The sequence below is a fragment of the Heterodontus francisci genome, chromosome 32 (assembly GCF_036365525.1).
Source record: "Heterodontus francisci isolate sHetFra1 chromosome 32, sHetFra1.hap1, whole genome shotgun sequence".
In the NCBI taxonomy this organism is placed as follows: Eukaryota; Metazoa; Chordata; class Chondrichthyes; order Heterodontiformes; family Heterodontidae; genus Heterodontus; species Heterodontus francisci.
Window position 1 is genome coordinate 7,415,404 of NC_090402.1, and position 19,915 is coordinate 7,435,318.

The 19,915-nt window shown below is 44.3% G+C and overlaps 1 protein-coding gene across 2 annotated transcripts; it reads left to right on the forward strand.

Annotated features, from left to right (window-relative positions):
- Positions 1 to 368: 368 nt before the first annotated feature.
- On the forward strand, positions 369 to 19,051 carry exosc2 (exosome component 2). Of its 2 annotated transcripts, none has more exons than XM_068012140.1 (9): positions 369 to 510; positions 2,369 to 2,470; positions 10,684 to 10,729; positions 14,210 to 14,299; positions 14,958 to 15,023; positions 15,940 to 16,008; positions 17,038 to 17,214; positions 18,076 to 18,204; positions 18,907 to 19,051. In XM_068012140.1, exons 1-9 carry the CDS (start codon positions 395 to 397, stop codon positions 18,985 to 18,987), a joined length of 876 nt encoding a protein of 291 aa, XP_067868241.1. In that variant the 5' UTR covers positions 369 to 394; the 3' UTR covers positions 18,988 to 19,051. The 2 variants fall into 2 exon arrangements, with proteins under 2 accessions (XP_067868241.1, XP_067868242.1); XM_068012141.1 differs by having other exon boundaries at positions 370 to 451.
- The last annotated feature ends 864 nt before the right edge of the window (positions 19,052 to 19,915 follow it).

Genomic DNA, 19,915 nt, shown 5'->3' on the forward strand with positions numbered 1-19,915 from the left:
ATATGGCAAAAGTAGTTCTTTGTATTTAGAACAGAAAATGTTGGAAATACTCAGCAGGCCTGACGCAAGATTAACGTCTTGAAACGTTAACTTTGTTCCTTTCTCCACAGATGCTGCCAGATCTGCTGAGTATTTGCAGGATTTTCAGTGTTTATTTCAGATTTCCAGCATTCGCAGTAATTTGCTTTTGTTCTCGTTAGTGGTATCGGCTGAGGCCTGATCGCCAACATCAAAGATGGCGAACGCAAGTGTAAACATTGACTGAAGGTGCTGTGACAGTATGAAAGATGGCGGTTCTTGGTTATAAGGGTTGGCGGACGGTGCTGTGCCAGTATCAAAGATGGCGGTTCTTGGTTTATAAGGGTTGGCGGACGGTGCTGTGCCAGTACCAAAGATGGCGGTGGACATTCGTTTAGCAACGGCCAGAAAGCGTGTCTCCTTACCGGCGGAGGTTAGTAAACATCTGGTGTCGCCAGGAGACACGATCACCACCGATACTGGCTTTATGAGGTAAAACTGAAAAAAATCTGAGGTAAAGTGCAGTTTAAAAGGTGACGGCGAACTGAGAGACGAGGCAAGTTGTAGGCAGCGCGCACTCGGCCTGCGGGCTTCATAAATATAAACCGCAAATCAATGGATGGGCAGCAACTGGGCACACTCACCACCCATTCGGGTGATATTTAACAACACCTGCAGTATCTGTGAACAGTAAAATAAAAGGCAAATACTGGAAATCGGTAATAAGAACAAGAAACACTCAGCAGGTCAGGCAGCATCTGTGGAGAGAGAAGCAGTTTTTGTATCTGTGAACAGTCCTGGTCTCCATATTATAAGAAGGGTATAGAGACACAGGAGAAGGGACACCAAAAAGATTCACAGGCTATAACCTCTCAATTCTGGTATCATCCCTATCAGGAAAGATTGAACAAGCAGGTGCTCTTTAGAAAGAGAAGGCTCAGGGGTGACCTAGAGGTCTTTAAGATTGTGAAAGGGGTATAATAGGGTAGACGCAGAGACAATGTTTCCACTTGTGGAGCTTTGGGAATGAGAGTTTGCATTCCCTCTGTACCTCATTTTGCAGATTGTGATCAGAACAGTCTATTAATCCACCTCTCCACCTTGGTTCTGTAACCTTAATACTCTTTCCACTAGTGAGGCAGTCTAGGATAAGCGATTCAGATGAGAAGTTAGGAAACACCAAATGCAATAGATGGTTGTGCAACTAGTAACTTTAAATCTGAGATTGATCAGCCAAGGTAGGTGGATCAAGGTAAGATACCGATCAAGCCATGATCTTAACAGATTTGCAGAACAGGCTTGAGGGGCTGACTGGTCTAGTCCTGTTCTTGTTCCTAACGAAAATCTACTGATCTCCGTTTTGAAATTTTCAATTTGTACCCTAGCCTCGACATCTTTTTAGAGGGAGAGAGAATCCAGATTTCTACTATACTTTCAGTCAAGAAGTGCTTTCTGACATCACTTACCCCTGAATAGCTGAGCTCTAACTTTGAGATTATGCCCCTTTATTCTGAACTCTGCCCCCCCCCCCAAAAAAAAACAGGGGAAATAGTTTCTCTCCATTTACCTTATCAAATTCTATAATCATCTTAAACACCTCAACTAAATCACTCCTTAATCTTGTATACTCCAGGAAATATAAGCCTGTCCTCATAATTTAACCCTTTTAGCCTTAGTTTCACTAGGGCTGCCACCTTACTATGGTAATTTTTGTGGGGATGAGGAGGGAGAAATCTCTGATTAATCCTGGCTGACAATGTCAAAACCTGTTGAAATCGTATTAAAAACCAATGACACATTTTGTTGGGCAGTGCAGACCAACACTGGATGTTGAATTTTGGGGCATAAGAAGAGGCCATTTAGCCTCTCAAGCATGTTCTGCATTTCAATGCGATCATGGCTGATCTGCAACCTAACTGTATCCCCTTTTTCCTCATATCCCTTAAGACCTTTGGCGAACAAAAATCTATCAATCTTTGATTTAAAATTAACAAGTGACTATACTTCAAATTATCTGTAAACTGCTTTGGCACGTTATGAAAGCGAACAGAAATCTTCGTTACCCAACTGGATGATTCTTCACTTTTTAATCAATCTTCTTTTCTCCAGTTCTAATATTTTTATAACTAAAAAAGAGTGTTCAAAGAAAATGAAAAATAAGCACAATGTTCTTTTCCCTGTAATTTTTCTCTTGGGCTTTCACGGCAATGTCGGGGACATTAATCTTTAATTCCTTGAGAATCGATGACGCTAATTGGGAGAGGGAAGCAGGCTCTTTCCTGAGTGTTTAACTGTGCTGGATATTTTGCGCAGATTCACATTGCTGTATAAATCTTGCGTCTTTTTCCAGAGGCCATGGTACATACATGGAAGATGAGAAGCTCATTGCATCAGTCGCTGGGGCTGTGGAAAGAGTGAACAAGTTGATATGCGTCAAGCCACTTCAAACAAGGCAAGCCTTTAACACTTATCACTGGTATGTGCATGTAGTCATCCAGTAAAGGGAAGCCAAGAAAATGTTTTTATTTCAATTTCATCATCATACTGTTCAATTCCATGTAAACTCGAAAGCAACATGCTCCAGTCCCAAACAAGAATCTTAAACTTAAAGCCAATTACATATTGAAGGGGACATTTAAACATCGTAAGTTTCGAGCTGTTTAAACAAAGAAGTTAACAGTAGGATCGATAACAATCAGTAGTATGGGCACAGCCCAAGTGTACGTGTCTTGGCTGCAATTGGAGAAGTTGAAAACCACTGTGTATGTTTTCAAATGTGATTGGATAAATTTTAAAAGATGCATCATGAGGTAACATGAAGTATAAATATCGCATGGCTCTTTTGTCTCGGTGGAGAAGCCTCGTGGCTTGACAAGCAGAGGTTGTCTCCCCACCAGTGTAAAAATAAAGACTGCTTGACGATTGAACTACAGACCTGAGGTGTCGAGTGATTATTTCAGTCATTCCACCTAACAATAGGTATGAGGGGAGAGCTGACCAAGGTTGATTGCATAACCAAGACTAAAAGATATGGTGGTAAATTTTTTTTTTTATTCATTCACTGGATGTGGGCGTCGCTGGCCAGGCCAGCATTTATTGCCCATCCCTAATTGCCCTTGAGAAGGTGGTGGTGAGCTGCCTTCTTGAACCGCTGCAGTCCATGTGGGGTAGGTACACCCATAGTGCTGTTAGGAAGGGAGTTCCAGGATTTTGACCCAGCGACAGTGAAGGAACGGCGATATAGTTCCAAGTCAGGGTGGTGTGTGACTTGGAGGGGAACTTGCAGGTGGTGGTGTTCCCATGTATTTGCTGCCCTTGTCCTTCTAGTTGGTAGAGGTCGCGGGTTTGGAAGGTGCTGTCGAAGGAGCCTTGGTGCATTGCTGCAGTGCATCTTGTAGATGGTACACACTGCTGCCACTGTGCGTCGGTGGTGGAGGGAGTGAATGTTTGTCGATGGGGTGCCAATCAAGCGGGCCACTTTGTCCTGGATGGTGTTGAGCTTCTTGAGTGTTGTTGGAGCTGCGCCCATCCAGGCAAGTGGAGAGTATTCCATCACACTCCTGACTTGTGCCTTGTAGATTGTGGACAGGCTTTGGGGAGTCAGGAGGTGAGTTACTCGCCTCAGGATTCCTAGCCTCTGACCTGCTCTTGTAACCACGGTATTTATATGGCCACTCCAGTTCAGTTTTCGGTCAATGGTAGCCCCTAGGATGTTGATAGTGGGGGATTCAGCGATGGTAATGCCGTTGAATGTCAAGGGGAGATGGTTAGATTCTCTTTTGTTGGAGATGGTCATTGCCTGGCACTTGTGTGGCACGAATGTTACTTGCCACATCAGCCCAAGCCTGGATATTGTCCAGGTCTTGCTGCATTTCTACACAGACTGCTTCAGTATCTGAGGAGTTGCGAATGGTGCTGAACATTGTGCAATCATCAGCGAACATCCCCACTTCTGACCTTATGATTGAAGGAAGGTCATTGATGAAGCAGCTGAAGATGGTTGGGCCTAGGACACTACCCTGAGAAACTCCTGCAGTGATGTCCTGGAGCTCAGATGATTGACCTCCAACAACCACAACCATCTTCCTTTGCGCGAGGTATGACTCCAGCCAGCTGAGGGTTTTCCCCCTGATTCCCATTGACCTCAGTTTTGCTCGGGCTCCTTGATGCCATACTCGGTCAAATGCTGCCTTGATGTCAAGGGCAGTCACTCGCACCTCATCTGGAGTTCAGCTCTTTTGTCCATGTTTGAACCAAGGCTGTAATGAGGTCAGGAGCTGAGTGGCCCTGGCGGAACCCAAACTGAGCATCACTGATCAGATTATTGTTAAGCAAGTGCTGCTTGATGGCACTGTTGATGACTCCTTCCATCATTTTACTGATGATTGAGAGTAGGCTGATGGGGCGGTAGTTGGCCGGGTTGGATTTGTCCTGCATTTTGTGTACAGGACATACCTGGGCAATTTTCCACATTGCAGGATAGATGCCAGTGTTGTAGCTGTACTGGAACAGCTTGGCTAGGGGCGCGGCAAGTTCTGGAGCACAGTACTATTGCCGGAATATTGTCAGGGCCCATAGCTTTTGCAGTATCCAGTGCCTTCAGTCGTTTCTTGATATCACGTGGAGTGAATCGAATTGGCTGAAGTTTGGCATCTGTGATGCTGGGGACTTCAGGAGGAGGCCGAGATGAATCATCAACTCGGCACTTCTGGCTGAAGATTATTGCAAATGCTTCAGCCTTATCTTTCGCACTGATGTGCTGGGCTCCCCCATCATTGAGGATGGGGATATTTGTGGAGCCACCTCCTCCAGTTAGTTGTTTAATTGTCCACCACCATTCACGGCTGAATGTGGCAGGACTGCAGAGCTTGGATCTGATCCGTTGGTTATCGGATCGCTTAGCTCTGTCTATCGCATGCTCCTTACGCAGTTTGGCATGCAAGTAGTCCTGGGTTGTAGCTTCACCAGGTTGACACCTCATTTTGAGGTATGCCTGGTGCTGCTCCTGGCATGCCCTCCTGCACTCTTCATTGAACCAGGGTTGGTCTCCTGGCTTGATGGTAATGGTAGAGTGGGGGATATGCCAGGCCATGAGGTTACAGATTGTGGTTGAGTACAATTCTGCTGCTGCTGATGGCCCACAGCGCCTCATGGATGCCCAGTTTTGCATTGCTAGATCCGTTCGAAATCTATCCCATTCAGCACAGTGATAGTGCCACACAACACGATGGACGGTATCCTCAATGTGAAGGTGGGACTTCTTCTCCACAAGGACTGTGCGGTGGTCACACCTACCAATACTATCATGGACAGATGCATCCGCGGCAAGCAGATTGGTGAGGACGAGGTCGACTATGTTCTTCCCTCGTGTTGGTTCCCCCACCACCTGCCACAGACCCAGTCTAGCAGCCATGTCCTTTAGGGCTCGGTCAGTAGTGGTGCTACCGAGCCACTCATGGTGATGGACATTGAAGTCCCCCACCCAGAGTACATTTTGTGCCCTTGCCACCCTCAGTGCCTCCTCCAAGTGGTGTTCAACATGGAGGAGTACTGAGTCATCAGCTGAGGGAGGGCGGTAGGTGGTAATCAGTAGGAGGTTACCTTGCCCATATTTAACCTGATGCCATGAGACTTCATGAGGTCCGGAGTCGATGTTGAGGACTCCCAGGGCAACTCCCTCCCTACTGTCTACCACTGTGCCACCACCTCTGCTGGGTCTGTCTTGCCGGTGGGACAGGACGTACCCGGGGATGGTGATGGCAGTGTCTGGGACATTGTCTGTTAGGTATGATTCCAGGAGTATGACTATGTCAGGCTGTTGCTTGACTAGTCTGTGGGACAGCTCTCCCAACTTTGGCACAAGCCCCCAGATGTTAGTAAGGAGGACTTTGCAGGGTCAACAGGGCTGGGTTTGCTGTTGTCGTTTCCGGTGCCTAGGTCAATGCCGGGTGGTCAGTCCAGTTTCATTCCTTTTTATAGACTTCGTAGCGGTTAGGTACAACTGAGTGGCTTGCTAGGCCATTTCAGAGGGCATGTAAGAGTTAACCACATTGCTGTGGGTCTGGAGTCACATGTAGGCCAGACCAGGTAAGGACAGCAGATTTCCTTCCCTAAAGGACATTAGTGAACCAGATGGGTTTTTACAACAATCGACAATGGTTTCATGGCCATCATTAGACTAGTTTTTAATTCCAGATTTTTTTTTTTTTATTAAGTTCAAATTCCACCTTCTGCTGTGGTAGGATTCGAACCCATGTCCCCAGAGGAATACCCTGGGTCTCTGGGTTACTAGTCCAGTGATAATCCCACTACGCCACCATAGTGGGAAACATTTAAAGAAACAATTCAAAATATTCAACAAAAATACATTCTCTTAAAAAAAAAAACAAAAGCTCACCAAGAAAGATCCATCCGTGGCTTACAAGGGAAGTGAAGGATAGTATTAGTTTAAAAGAGGTTTATAATGTTGCAAAGAATAGGAGTAAACCTGAGGATTGGGAGTGTTTAGAAACCTACAAAGGGTGACCAAAAAGTTGATAACATAGAAAATAGGAGCAGGAGTAGGCCATTCGGCCCTGCTCCGCCATTCAAAAAAGATCATGGCTGATCGTCTAATTCAGTACCCTGTTCCCGCTTTTTCCCCGTTTCCCTTGATCCCTTTGGTATTAAGAAATATATCTATCTCCTTCTTGAATATATTTAATGATTTGGCCTCCACTGCCTTCTGCAGTAGAGAATTCCACAGGTTCACCACCCTCTGAGTGAAGAAATTTCTCCTCATCTTAATTCTAAATGGCATACCCTGTATCCTGAGACTGTGGCCCCTGGTTCTGGACTCCCCAGCCATCAGGAACATCCTCCCTGCATCTAGACTGTCTAGTCCTGTTAGAATTTTATAGGTTTCTATGAGATCCCCTCTCATTCTTCTAAACTCTAGTGAATATAGGCCTAGTCGACCCAATCTCTCCTCTTGCGTCAATCCTGCCATCCCAGGGAATCAGCCTAGTAAATCTTCTTTGCACTCCCTCCATGGCAAGAACATCCTTCCTCAGATAAGGAGACCAAAACTGCACACAATACTCCAGATGTGGTCTCACCAAGACCCTGTATAACTGCAGTAAGACATTCTTGCTCCTGTACTCAAATCCTCTTGCAATCAAGGCCAACATACCATTCGCCTTCCTAATTGCTTGCTGCACCTGAATGCTTGCTTTCAGCGACTGGTGTACAAGGACACCCAGGTCTCATTGCACCTCCCCCTTTCCCAATCTATCACCATTCAGATAATCTGCCTTTCTGTTTTTACAACCAAAGTGGATAACCTCACATTTATCCACGTTATACTGCATCTGCTATGCATTTGCCCACTTGCCCAACTTGTCCAAATCAGATTGGAGCCTCTTTGCATCTTCCTGACAGCTCACTTACCCCCCCCAGCTTTGTGTCATCTGCAAACTTGGAAATGTTACAATTATTTCCCTCATTCAAGTCATTTATATATATATATATATATTGTGAATAGCTGGGGCCCAGGCACTGATCCCTGCAGTACCCCACTGGTCACTGCCCGCCACCCGGAAAAAGACCTGTTTATTCCTACTCTCTGTTTCTTGTCTGTTAACCAATTCTCAATCAATGCCAGTATATTACCCCCAATCCCATGTGCTTTAATTTTGCACACTAACCTCTTATGTGGGACCTTATCAAAAGCCTTCTGAAAATCCAAATACACCACATCCACTGGTTCTACCTTATCTAGTCTACTCTTTACATCCTCAAAAAACTCCAGTAGATTTGTTAACTATGATTTTCCTTTCGTAAACCCATGCTGACTTTGCCCAATCCCGTTTATGCTTTCCAGGTGTTCTGCTATCACATCCTTTACAATAGACTCTAGCATTTTCCCCACTAATGATGTAAGGCTCACTGGTCTGTAGTTCCTTGCTTTTTCTCTCCTTCCTTTTTTTTAAATAGTGGGGTTACATTTGCCACCCTCCAATCTTTTGGAACTGCTCCAGAGTCTATAGAATTTCGGAAGATGACCACCAATGCATCCACTATTTCCAGGGCCACTTCCTTTAGTATTCTGGGATGTAGATTATCAGGCCCTCGGGATTTGTCAGCCTTTAAGCCCATTAATTTCCCTTGCGCTTTTTTTTTACTAATACTGATTTCCTTCAGTTCCTCCCTCTCATTAGACCCTTGGTTCCCTAACATTTCTGGGAGGTTATTTGTGTCCTCCTTTTGTGAAGACAGAACCAAAGTATGTGTTTAATTGTTCTGCCATTTCTTTGTTCCCCATTATAATTTCCCCCATTTCTCACTGTAAGGGACCTACATTTGTCTAATCTTTTTCTCTTCACATATTTATAGAAGCTTTTACAGTCAGTTTTTATGTTCCCCGCAAGTTTACTCTCATACTTTCTTTTCCCACGCTTAATCAACCTCTTTGTCCTCCTTTGCTGAATTCTAAACTGCTCCCAATCCTCAGACTTGCTGCTTTTTCCAGCAATTTTATATGCCTCATCTTTGGATCTAATACTGTCCTTGATTTCTTTTTATGAGTCACAGTTGAGCCACCTTTCTGGTTTCGTTTTTGTGCCAGACAGGAATGAATAATTGTTGTAATTCATGTACACATTCTTTAAATATTATCCATTGCCTATCCACAGTCAACCTTTTTTAATAAAGTTCCCCAATCTACCATGCCCAACTCGTGCTTCATACAAGGCTATGGGCCAAGTGCTGGAAAATGGGATTAGAATAGTTAGGTGCTTGATGGCCGGCACAGACACGATGGGCCCGTTTCTGTAGCTGTATAACTCTATGACTCTCGGACCCTCGTTTCAGATTCAAAGGGAAAAAAATAGATTGAGTAAAGTAGCTAGGAATATGAAAACAGATTGTAAGAGCTTTCATAGAGTCAGAGTCATTTGCGGCACAGAAGGAGGCCATTTGGCCTATCGGATCCATGCCAACTCTCCACTGAGCAATTCAGTCAGTCCCATAGTTGTGCAATTTCACAAGTCTATATATAAAAAAAGAGAATAGCTAAAATAAACATTAGTGCCTTAGAGGCAGAGATAGGAGAAATTATCATGGGGAATGAGGAAATGGCATAGATGTTGAACAATTATTTTGTGTCTGTCTTCACAGTAGTAGATACAAATCACATACCAGACATAGAGGGTAACCAAGGAGCTAATAAGAGTGAGGAACTTAAAATAATTAATATCAGCAGAGAAAAAGTATTGGAGAAACTTGAGGGACGAAAAGCTGACATCCTCAGATCGACATCCTCGGGTTCTAAAAGAGGTAGCTGCAGAGATAGTGGATTCAGTGGTTATGATTTTCCAAAATTCCCTAGATTCTAGAACAGAACCAGCAGATTGGAAGTCAGCAAATGTAACACTACTACTCAAGAAAGGAGGGAGAGAGGAAACTGAACTACAGGCCAGTTAGCCTGACGTCAGTCGTCAGGAAAATGCTGGAATCTATTGAGGAAGTCTTAACAATGCACTTCAAAAAAAAAATTATAATATGATCAAAGTCAACGTGGTTTTACGAAAGGGAAATTGTATTTGACAAATTTATTAATTTTTTGAAACAGCTATACAATTAGTTCCACTCCCCTGCTCTTTTCCCATAGTTCACGTTGAGGTCTTTTTAAATTTGTGCTGTAAGCTCCCTTCTTAATGTGACTTAACTCCATGGAAGGAGCATCTCTGACCTTTCACTCCCTTGCCACCATTCTCCACCCCCCCCCCCACCCACCCGCCCGCCCGGTCTTCAATCCATCATGGAGTATTTTCTGTCCACTTGAACAAGCAGATGGGGGGACCTTGGATTAACATGAGAACCATAAGACGGCACCTCCACCGCTGCAGCACCCTCTCGGGACTGCACTGGACTGTCATCATAGATTATGCACTGAAGACCAGGAGTGGGACTTGAACCCACAACCCTATGACTGAGAAGTGACACTGCTTCCACAAGCCACGCTAACGGCATAAGGACTCTTTATGGAGCACAGTCTATGTACAAGTGTTGATCGGGTCACTGGTTTATGGTGACTGCATTTGTCAAATTCTGTTTTCAGTATTTTGGGTTCTGGGATTTTTCAGGAAGTTTGGAAATTGTCATGCAATTCCATGAAAACCATAAATCTGTAGCCATGTTAATTTAAAGGAAACTCTTGCATTCAAACCAGAAAAGTAAAACAACTGTGATCACAAAGATGATCAACAACAGCTTAGTAAAACGTCAAGGTGCTTCACAGGAGCATAATCGGCCAAAATTTGACACCGAGCCAAAGGAGGAGTCATGAGGACAGTGCTAAATGCTTGGTTGAAGAAGTATGTTTTCAGCAGCATCTTAAAGGAGGAGATGGATGGAGAGGTTAGGTACGTAATTCCAGAGCTTAAAGGCTAGCCAGCTGAAGGCACGGACTCCAGCAGTCAGGCAAAGGGAGTGGGGGTGGGGGGGATGGTCATGTAAGAGCCCAGATCTGGGGGAAACGCAGAGTTCTTTTACAGCTGGAGAACATTTCATACATAGGGAGGGATGCGGAAGATTTATACACTAAATGTTGCTGGAGCAGGAGCCAATGTATGTCATTGAATATGGTTGATTTGATACTATAAATCTGAATTTTTATTTCACTAGATACAATGGAGAAGTTGGAGATGTCGTTGTGGGCAGAATTACAGAGGTAAGTTAAAACCACTAGGTTTTGTTTAGAGTTACAGAGCTTAATAACATTACAAGTATGGATCCGTTTGGAGACCCAAATATACTTTGGGAAGTAAAGAGGAGAGCAAATCCTGGAACTCCCTTCCTAACAGCACAGTGGGTATACCTACCCCAAATGGACTGCAGCGGTTCAAGAAGGCAGCTCACCACCACCTTTTAATGGGCAATTAGGGATGGGCAGTAAATGCTGGCCTGGCCAGCGACGCCCACATCCCATCTGAATAAAAAAAACTGTTAAAGCTGCGAGAAAGAAAAATGCACTTGGACCAGGGCAAAGCTAGAGATTTTGGTAAAGTTAGCAGGTTGTTTGAACCTGTCTGCGTGCCAATTATATATCTGTAATGAGCATCAAGATACTAATCTGAAATTTTACACAAACATTTTGAGATGAAGTGGTTGTTTAGCTTTCATTGGAATTGAGATGTGCTAAGTTTTCAACATGATGAAGGAACCCAGCAGAAACTGACCCAGGGAAATTGTTCAGCATGATGAAGCTTTCAAAAACCAGTCAGAGATTTTAAAATGAGGGAGTCGAAAGTAAGCGGGCAGTCTGGAAGACCTTTATTTTCGATATGTATGAGAATGAAGTTACAAGGGAAGGGCATTGAAACAAAACAAGAGAAGCAGAGAGAAGTTATTGAAAGAAGTGATGAGTTGATGTATCATTATGAACCAATGGTGAATTACTTGGAATACTCCCAATCTACCTCAGCACCCTCCTCTAGCTGTACATCCCTGCATATACTCTCTACCTGTTCGATAGTGCCTTAATCCTTCTTCCCTTTGCCCGTTTCAGAACTCTCTCCTCCATCACCACTACATTTTTTTATTTATTCATGGGATGTGGGCATTGCTGGCTAGGCCAGCATTTATTGCCCATCTCTAATTACCCTTGAGAAGGTGGTGGTGAGCTGCCTTCTTGAACTGCTGCAGTCCATGTGGGGTAGGTACACCCACAGTGCTGTTAGGAAGGGAGTTCCAGGATTTTGACCCAGTGACTGAAGGAACGGCGATTTAGTTCTATGTCAGGATGGTGTGTGGCTTGGAGGGGAACTTGCAGGTGGTGGTGTTCCTATACATTTGCTGCTCTTCTACTTCTAGGTAGTAGAAGTTGCGGGTTTGGAAAGTGCTGTCTAAGGAGCCTTGGTGCGTTGCTGCAGTGCATCTTGTAGATGGTACACATTGCTGTCACTGCAATGTTAGTGGAGGGAGTGAACGGTTGTAGATGGGGTACCAATCTAGTGGGCTGCGTTGTCCTGGATAGTGTCAAGCTTCTTGAGTGTTGTTGGAGCTGCACCCATCCAGGCAAGTGGAGAGTACTCCATCACACTCCTGACTTGTGCCTTGTAGATGGTGGACAGGCTTTGGGGAGTCAGGAGGTGAGTTACTCACTGCAGGATTCCTAGCCTCTGACCTGCTCTTGTAGTCATGGTATTTATATGGCTACTCCAGTTCAGTTTCTGGTCAATGGTAACCCCCAGGATGTTGATGGTGGGGGATTCAGTGATGGTAATGCTGTTGAATGTCAAGGGGAGATGGTTAGATTCTCTCTTGTTGGAGATGGTCATTACCTGGCATTTGTGTGGCGCGAATGTTACTTGCCACTTATCAGCCCAAGTCTGGATATTGTCCAAGTCTTGCTGCATTTCTACACAGACTGCTTCAGTATCTGAAGAGTCACAAATGGTGCTGAACATTGTGCAATCATCAGCGACCAGCCCCACCTTATGATTGAAGGAAGGTCATTGATGAAGCAGCTGAAGATGGTTGGGCCTAGGACACTACCCTGAGGAGCTCCTGCAGTGATGACCTGGAGCTCAGATGATTGACCCCCCCTCCCCAATTCTCATTGATTTCAGTTTTGCTAGGGCTCCTTGATGCCATACTCGGTCAAATGCTTCCTTGATGTCAAGGGCAGTCACTCGCACCTCATCTGGAGTTCAACTCTTTTGTCCATGTTTGAACCAAGGCTGTAATGAGGTCAGGAGCTGAGTGGCCCTGGCGGAACCCAAACTGAGCATCACTGAGCAGGCTATTGCTAAGCAAGTGCTGCTTGATAGCACTATCAACGACACCTTCCATCACTTTACTGATGATTGAAAGTAGACTGATGCGGCAGTAATTGGCCTGATTAGACTTGTCCTGCTTTTTGCGTACAGAACATACCTGGGCAATTTTCCACATTGCTGGGTAGATGCCAGTGTTGTAGCTGTACTGGAATAGCTTGGCTAGGTGCACGGCAAGTTCTGGAGCACAGGTCTTCAGTCCTATTGCTGGAATATTGTCAGGGCCCATAGCCTTTGCATTATCCAGTGTCTTCACTCATTTCTTGATATCTCGCAGAGTGAATCGAATTGACTGAAGACTGGCATCAGTGATGCTGGGGACTTCAGGAGGAGGCCGAGATGGATCATCAACTCGGCTCTTCTGGCTGAAGATTGTTGCAGATGCTTCAGCCTTATCTTTTGCATTGATGTGCTGGGCTCCCCCATCATTGAGGATGGGGATATCTTTGGAGCCACCTCCTCCAGTTAGTTGTTTAATGTTAAACAGGCAGATGTCCAAAATGAGGAAGCTGATGACCATCTCTGATCCACAACTATGTTATTGTCAATTCATTGCTCAGTCCAAACATTAGTTCCAACTCTTCCCTTCTGAACTAACTCTCTGTCCAGAGGCAACTCCCCCCACTAGGCAAAAACCCAGCCCTTAAATGCAAAATTATAATGAGCATCACCTGCTTTCTGCTAACACTGAAATGAGTCCTGTTTAATTAAAGGGACCAGCATTTTCAATATTGTCATTTAATTGTCCACCACCATTCACAGCTGGATGTGGCAGGACTGCCGAGTTTAGATCTGATCCATTGGTTGTAGGATCGCTTAGCTCGTTCTTTCGCAGTTTGGCACGCAAGTAGTCCTGGGTTGTAGCTTCTCCAGGTTGACACTTCATTTCGAGGTATGCCTGGGGCTGCTCCTGGCATGCCTTTGTGGAGTCTTCATTGAACAAGGGTTGGTCTCCTGCCTTGATGGTAATGGTAGAGTGGGGGATATGGCGGGCCATGAGGTGACATTGTGGTTGCGTATAATTCTGCTGCTGCTGATGGCCGACAGCGCCTCACAGATGCCCAGTTTTGCATTGCTAGATCTGTTCGAAATCTATTCCATTTAGCGTGGTCATCCATTTGGTGTCCTTCATTTTATTACACCACTCTGTAAAGTGCTCAGACATCTCTCTGCATGCAAGACATGTTGCTGCTGCAGAGCTGCTTGATATTCATTTCCCTGTCCACATTTTAGGGTACACCCTACCCTGCCACCAACCCCCATCTTTTTTTTGTCAGGCACAGGATCAAATACACCAACCCTCTGACCTGTAGAATAACAAGGTTGGGCTTGAGTCCTACAAAATATAACTGAACCTTCCTGGATAATTATAGGTACAGCAGAAGCGATGGAAAGTAGAGAGCAACTCCAGACTGGACTCTGTACTGCTTCTCTCATCTGTTAACCTTCCTGGAGGAGAACTCGTGAGTAAAAGAAATTTCTATAGCACCTTTCACAACCTCAGGATGTCCCAAAGTGCTTTACAGCCAATGAAATACTTTTTGAAATGTAGTTACTGTTGTAATGAAGAAAACACATCAGCCAATTTACACACAGCAAGATCCCACAAACAGCAGTGTGTTAATGACCAGGTAATCTGTTATGGTGATGTTGGTTGAGGGATAAATATTGGCCAGAACACCCCTGCTCTTCAAAATAGTGGTCATGGGGTCTCTTATGTTCACCTGAAAGGGTAGACAGGGTCTCGGTTTAATGTCTCATCTGAAAGTCGATACTTCTAATAGTTCAGCGCCCCCTGAGTACTGCATTGAGGATGTCAGTCTGGATTTTTGAGCTCAAGTTTCTGGAGTGGAGTATGTTGTGTACTGTGGATGCCATACAGTTCAGTGCAACGAAGAGCAGTTCATCCTGGATATCTGTTGGGAACTTGACTTCCTGTTTCCAATCTATCTGTAACCTTGGCTGGGAGGATAGGCTTGCTCTTGATTCTTGATTGAAGGCTGTCTTAAATGCTATGTGTAGGTTATCCCAGTGATGAAGCTGGCTGATAATCCATGTGTTTTTCTTGGGCTAACCTGCTCGCTTTCTCTTCCCCTTACATAAGCTTTGTCTCCTTTACAGAGAAGAAGGTCTGCTGAGGATGAACTGATGATGAGGGACTACCTGCAAGAGGGAGACCTGATCAGTGTATCCTTTTGACCAACCAACATGGAGTTCTTGGGGCTGATTCCTCAATTGGGCAGTCCCAGTGTGATGTAACACTCCTTAGTAAACAGCGGGCCTGTTTTTCTGCCCATTGATTTAAATGGGCAGTAAGCTGACTGCAGGCTACAATTTTCCCAGGCTGTACCTCGCTAGGAATGTTTGATCGGCTCTGTACAGAATAGGGTTCTTTTTAATTTTAAATGCGCTGAAGGAGGATTACTTCACCCTTGAAGTATAAGGATCAATGGGACGAAAGTTTTGAAAAACGTGCTGATTTAAAGAATTCACTTGCATTGCACATTAATGAAGTCAGTTCACTTTCAAGACAAGTTTTATGTTTTTAAAAACTAACTGATTTCAATTTATCCCCCATCAATTGCACCTGAGATCACCCTTCAGTTAATTAGGTTGCAGAACGAAGGTACCACATTAATGCATTACTTACAGCTTGTAAATGAGGCCAGCTATACATTACTAATATATTTCTTTCTTTCTCTCTCCTTCTCCCCCACTAATGTTCTACATCTAGTTGTCTATGAATTTGCCACTGAGGAACACCTTGAGTTGAAGTTGGCATTCAGACCTGGGGTCACTAATGGGAAACCTATTGTCTGACAGAGGGGGAAAATCTTGAATCACCAGAGAGAGAGAGACACAAGTGAAAGTGACTTCCATCAACAACCACTGTATGGCTGGACAATCATGCAGTGTCTCTTGAATTCTTCAGTACCGTGTGTGGTATCCATAGGAATAGGAGGCCATTCGACCCCTCAAGTCTGTTCCACCATTGAGTTAGATCATGGTCTGAGCTGTACTTCAACTCTGTTTGTCTGTCCTGGGTTCCATATCCTTTAATACCCTTTTATTTATTGATTAATTTTCCTTATCAGACATTCAGGCAGAGGTACAGGCTGTGTTTGCAGATGGTGCTCTGTCCTTGCACACCAGGAGTCTGAAGTATGGCAAGGTATGGTAACTTCTAATGATGAAGTTATTGGCAAAAAGTTTAAAGAAAAACATGTTAAATGTCTGAAACTTCCATACAACAACAACTCGCATTTATGTAGTGCCTTTTACTGTAGTAAAATATCTCAAGGTTATTCACAGGAGCGATTATCAGACAAAATTTGACCGAGCCACAGCTATTAGGACTAGTGATCAAAAGTTTGGTCAAAAAATAGGTTTTAAGTAGCATTTTCAAGGAAGAGGGGCAGAGATATTTAGGGAGGAAATTCCAGAATTTGATAGCTAGACAGCTGAAGACATGGCCACCAGTGGTGGAGCGAAGGAATTGGAGAAGTGCAGCGATCTTGGGTGTTGTAAGGCCTGGAGGAGCTTAGAGATCAGGAAGGATGAGGCTATGGAGGAATTGAACATGAGAGATTTTTTAAATGGAGATATTGCTGGACTGGGAACCGATGTAGGCCTACAAGCACAGGAGTGATAGATGTAATGCAATGATTTTGGATTGCCGGTTATGCTTCTGTTTTATAAAATGTCCATTTTAACACTTGATGGATTTCCTAAACCTCTGGGCTGTCTGAATCCACTGGGCATGTGCAGGGCAAGTAATTGGAACAGATCAGATTTAAGGGAATTGACAAAAAAAACCAGAGGAGACACGTGGAAAAACATATTATGCAACAAGTGGCTAGGATTTGGAATGCACTGTGCAATAGGGTGGTGGATACAGATTCAATAGTAGCCATTAAAAGGGAATTGGATAAATACTTGGAGAAAAAATTGGAGGGATATGGGGAAAGAGCTTTGAAAGAGCTGTTGCAGACTTGATGGGCTGAATGGTCTCCCTGTGCTATATTATTCTGTGATTCTAGATTGCAGCTGTAAATTGGCTACAGGCCTTCTGTATTGACAAAAGCTACTGTCCCTGTTCCATGTACGTCACATTTATATTGGAACTTTTCCCATTTGCAAAGGGTATTCCTATATTCATTTTCCTTTTCTCTTTTTTGAAACCTTTGTTCTCTGCGGTCAGCTGGGCCAGGGGACTCTGGTCCAAGTCTCCCCTTCACTTGTAAAACGTCGAAAGACTCACTTTCACAACCTGCCATGTGGAGCTGCCATCATCCTTGGGAATAACGGTTACATCTGGATTTATCCAATCACTGAACAAAAAGATGATGAGGCAGGAGGATTTGTGACCAATTTCGAGGTGAGGTTCAAATGTTTAGGAGGCAGGAGAGGGGTGGGGTGCCATTACTGAACGTTGACAGCACACACCAGAGCAGTTGGGTAACTTCAGGGTAGCTTTTGAGTCCTGCACACCTCTGAGAAAATAACCAAAGATAAAACTTCTTGGAATACAACTTCAATCATGCTCCTTAATGAGTGTGTCGGGTGTGGCTCAGTGGGTACACACCATCACCTTTGAGTCAGAAGGGTTCAAGTCACACTCCAGTGCAGTACCCAGGGAGCGCAGCACTGTTGGAGGTGCAGTCTTTGAGATGAGATGTTAAATGTGGTAGCATGTGATGATGACCAGATAATCTTTTTAGTGGTGTTGGTTGAGGGATAAATATTGGCCAGGACGCGAGGGAGAACTCCCCTGCTCTTCAAAGTAATGCTGCAGGATCTTTTATGTCCACCTAAGCGAGCAGACGGGCACTCGGTTAATATCTCATCCAAAACACAGCACCTCCGACAGTGCCGTACTCCCTGAGTCGTGCACTAGGTGTGTCAGTCTCTACTTTGTGCTCAAGTGCCTGGAGTGAGACTTGAACTCTCAACCTCTTGCTGCAGAGGTGAAAGTAGCCACTACTTTGAGATAAAGTCTTCAGTTTGTGTTTTATCAACTGTGGGACTTGAATTTCAATTTAGTCTAACGATCTAACTCATTGTAGAGATTCATCTCCTCCATGGAGAAGACTCGTTTTAAATAAGATTTAACTGTTTAGAGTGATATTGTCCTAATTTGGACATGACAGCTCGATGCTGCTTTGACGATAATTGGGGGGTTCATAAACACATCTCCATCTTGAAATGTCAGTAGTATTCCTTTTGCTTCCGATTACAGCCAGTTCCTTCATCAGACAGAGAAGTGATCTCACGACTCCGCAATTGCATCATAGCTCTGAATATTCACAAGATGCTGCTGTATGATACCAGTGTTCTATACTGCTATGAAGCTTCACTGCATCACCAGGTAATGTTTCTGACCCAGGTTGGCTGTGAGGTATCTGAAACTTTAACATGTCTTCAGTCTTTGCATTCATTTAATTCACTTTATCTTTTTTCAAACTTATGTCTAATCCACTATGCAATCCTTTGCTTCAATTAGCAATTTTCATTCTTTATAGCTTTGAAATTACTCTCAGTGGTGTTGCTGTTTAAACACTTATGCTAATTTCAAATCTCCTCCCTCTCTCATTTTAAGAGGTTTTGACCTGTTTGCTATTTTAACAGCATTTATAGTAGAGGAGGAGCCATACATGTGCTCTCATATGATCAGATTGGTCTGTAATTTATAGGCTGGCATCTCTTAGAAAGTTATTCCCCGAGAGATGAGCCTGTGTGTGTGTGTCTGTTGCAAACACACAGCAGGTCTGTCAGCAGCTGTTGAGAGAAGGTACTTTAATGGTTCCTGTGTGTAACTGCAGGGTTACACATGTAAAATAACATGCTTTTTTAGGCTTTCTCCGAATAATTTTACGCACCTGTAGAAGTGGGTGATTAATCCTGTTTTCAGTTTTGCAGAGGTTGAGCAGTCATATCTTTCATTGCTTTGCTCCCATCCCTAGTGAATGAATGTTCATTTTGGTGGTGGGTGGGGGAAATGGTCTTATAAAATCACGTAAGCATTTGCCCAGTATGTGTAAATTCCAAGTTGTTTCTGATTTTATTGCAGATTAAAGATATTTTGAAGCCAGAAATAATGGAAGAAATAGTGATGGAGACAAGGCAGCGCCTAATCGATCAGGAAGGATAACATCGGGCAAAGACTTCCTTTTATTTTCCCTGTAATATATTTTGAATAAAACTTTACAATAAACTGGGTTTGTCTCTCGATCACAGAAAATGTAAGTGACCCTCATCCAATGGCCAATTTACCCAACAACCCACAAGTCTTTGGCAGTGGGAGGAAACCAGAGCACCCGGCGGAAACCCACGCGGTCACAGGGAGAACTTGCAAACTCCGCACAGGCAGTACCCAGAAACGAACCTGGGTCGCTGGAGCTGTGAGGCTGCAGTGCTAACCACTGCGCCACTGTCCCAAGGACTGTCTTAAAGGAGGAGAGGCGGAGAGATTTAGGGAAGGAATTCCAAAGCTTGGGGCCTAGACAGCTGAAGGCATAGCTGCTAATGGTGGAGCAATGAAAATCAGGGATGCTCAAGAGGCCAGAATTGGAGAAACGCAGAGATCTGTGAGGGTTATAGGGCTGGAGGAGGTCTCACAAATAAGGAGGGGGAGCGAGGCCACAGAGTTTCGAAACAAGGTTGAAAATTTTAATTTTTGTATGGTGCCTGCTGCGGGAGGGTGGGGGGAAGGGGATAAAGAGGATGGGGGAAGGGAAGTGGGGTTGGGGACAGATGGCCAAGTAAATAGGGTCTCTCTTGCTATTTCAACGAGCCTGGTATTGAGGCTTGACTGTGGGCTTTGCAAATAACCACCCCCAACCTCTGGTTTGCAGCAATGAGCAACTAATTTGAGCCAATGAGGCACATTGAGGATATATGCCATGTACTGCAGTGGAACAATAATCAGGATGAGATATTGGTGCTTACGTAAGGACTGACGTTAACTGTCTCTACATCACTCTCATTACTGTCCCCCCCCCCCCCTCATGCGATGGGTTACACATTGTTCCTTAGTGTCTTCAATTCTGATTATTGCTTCACCATTCAATTGCTTACAC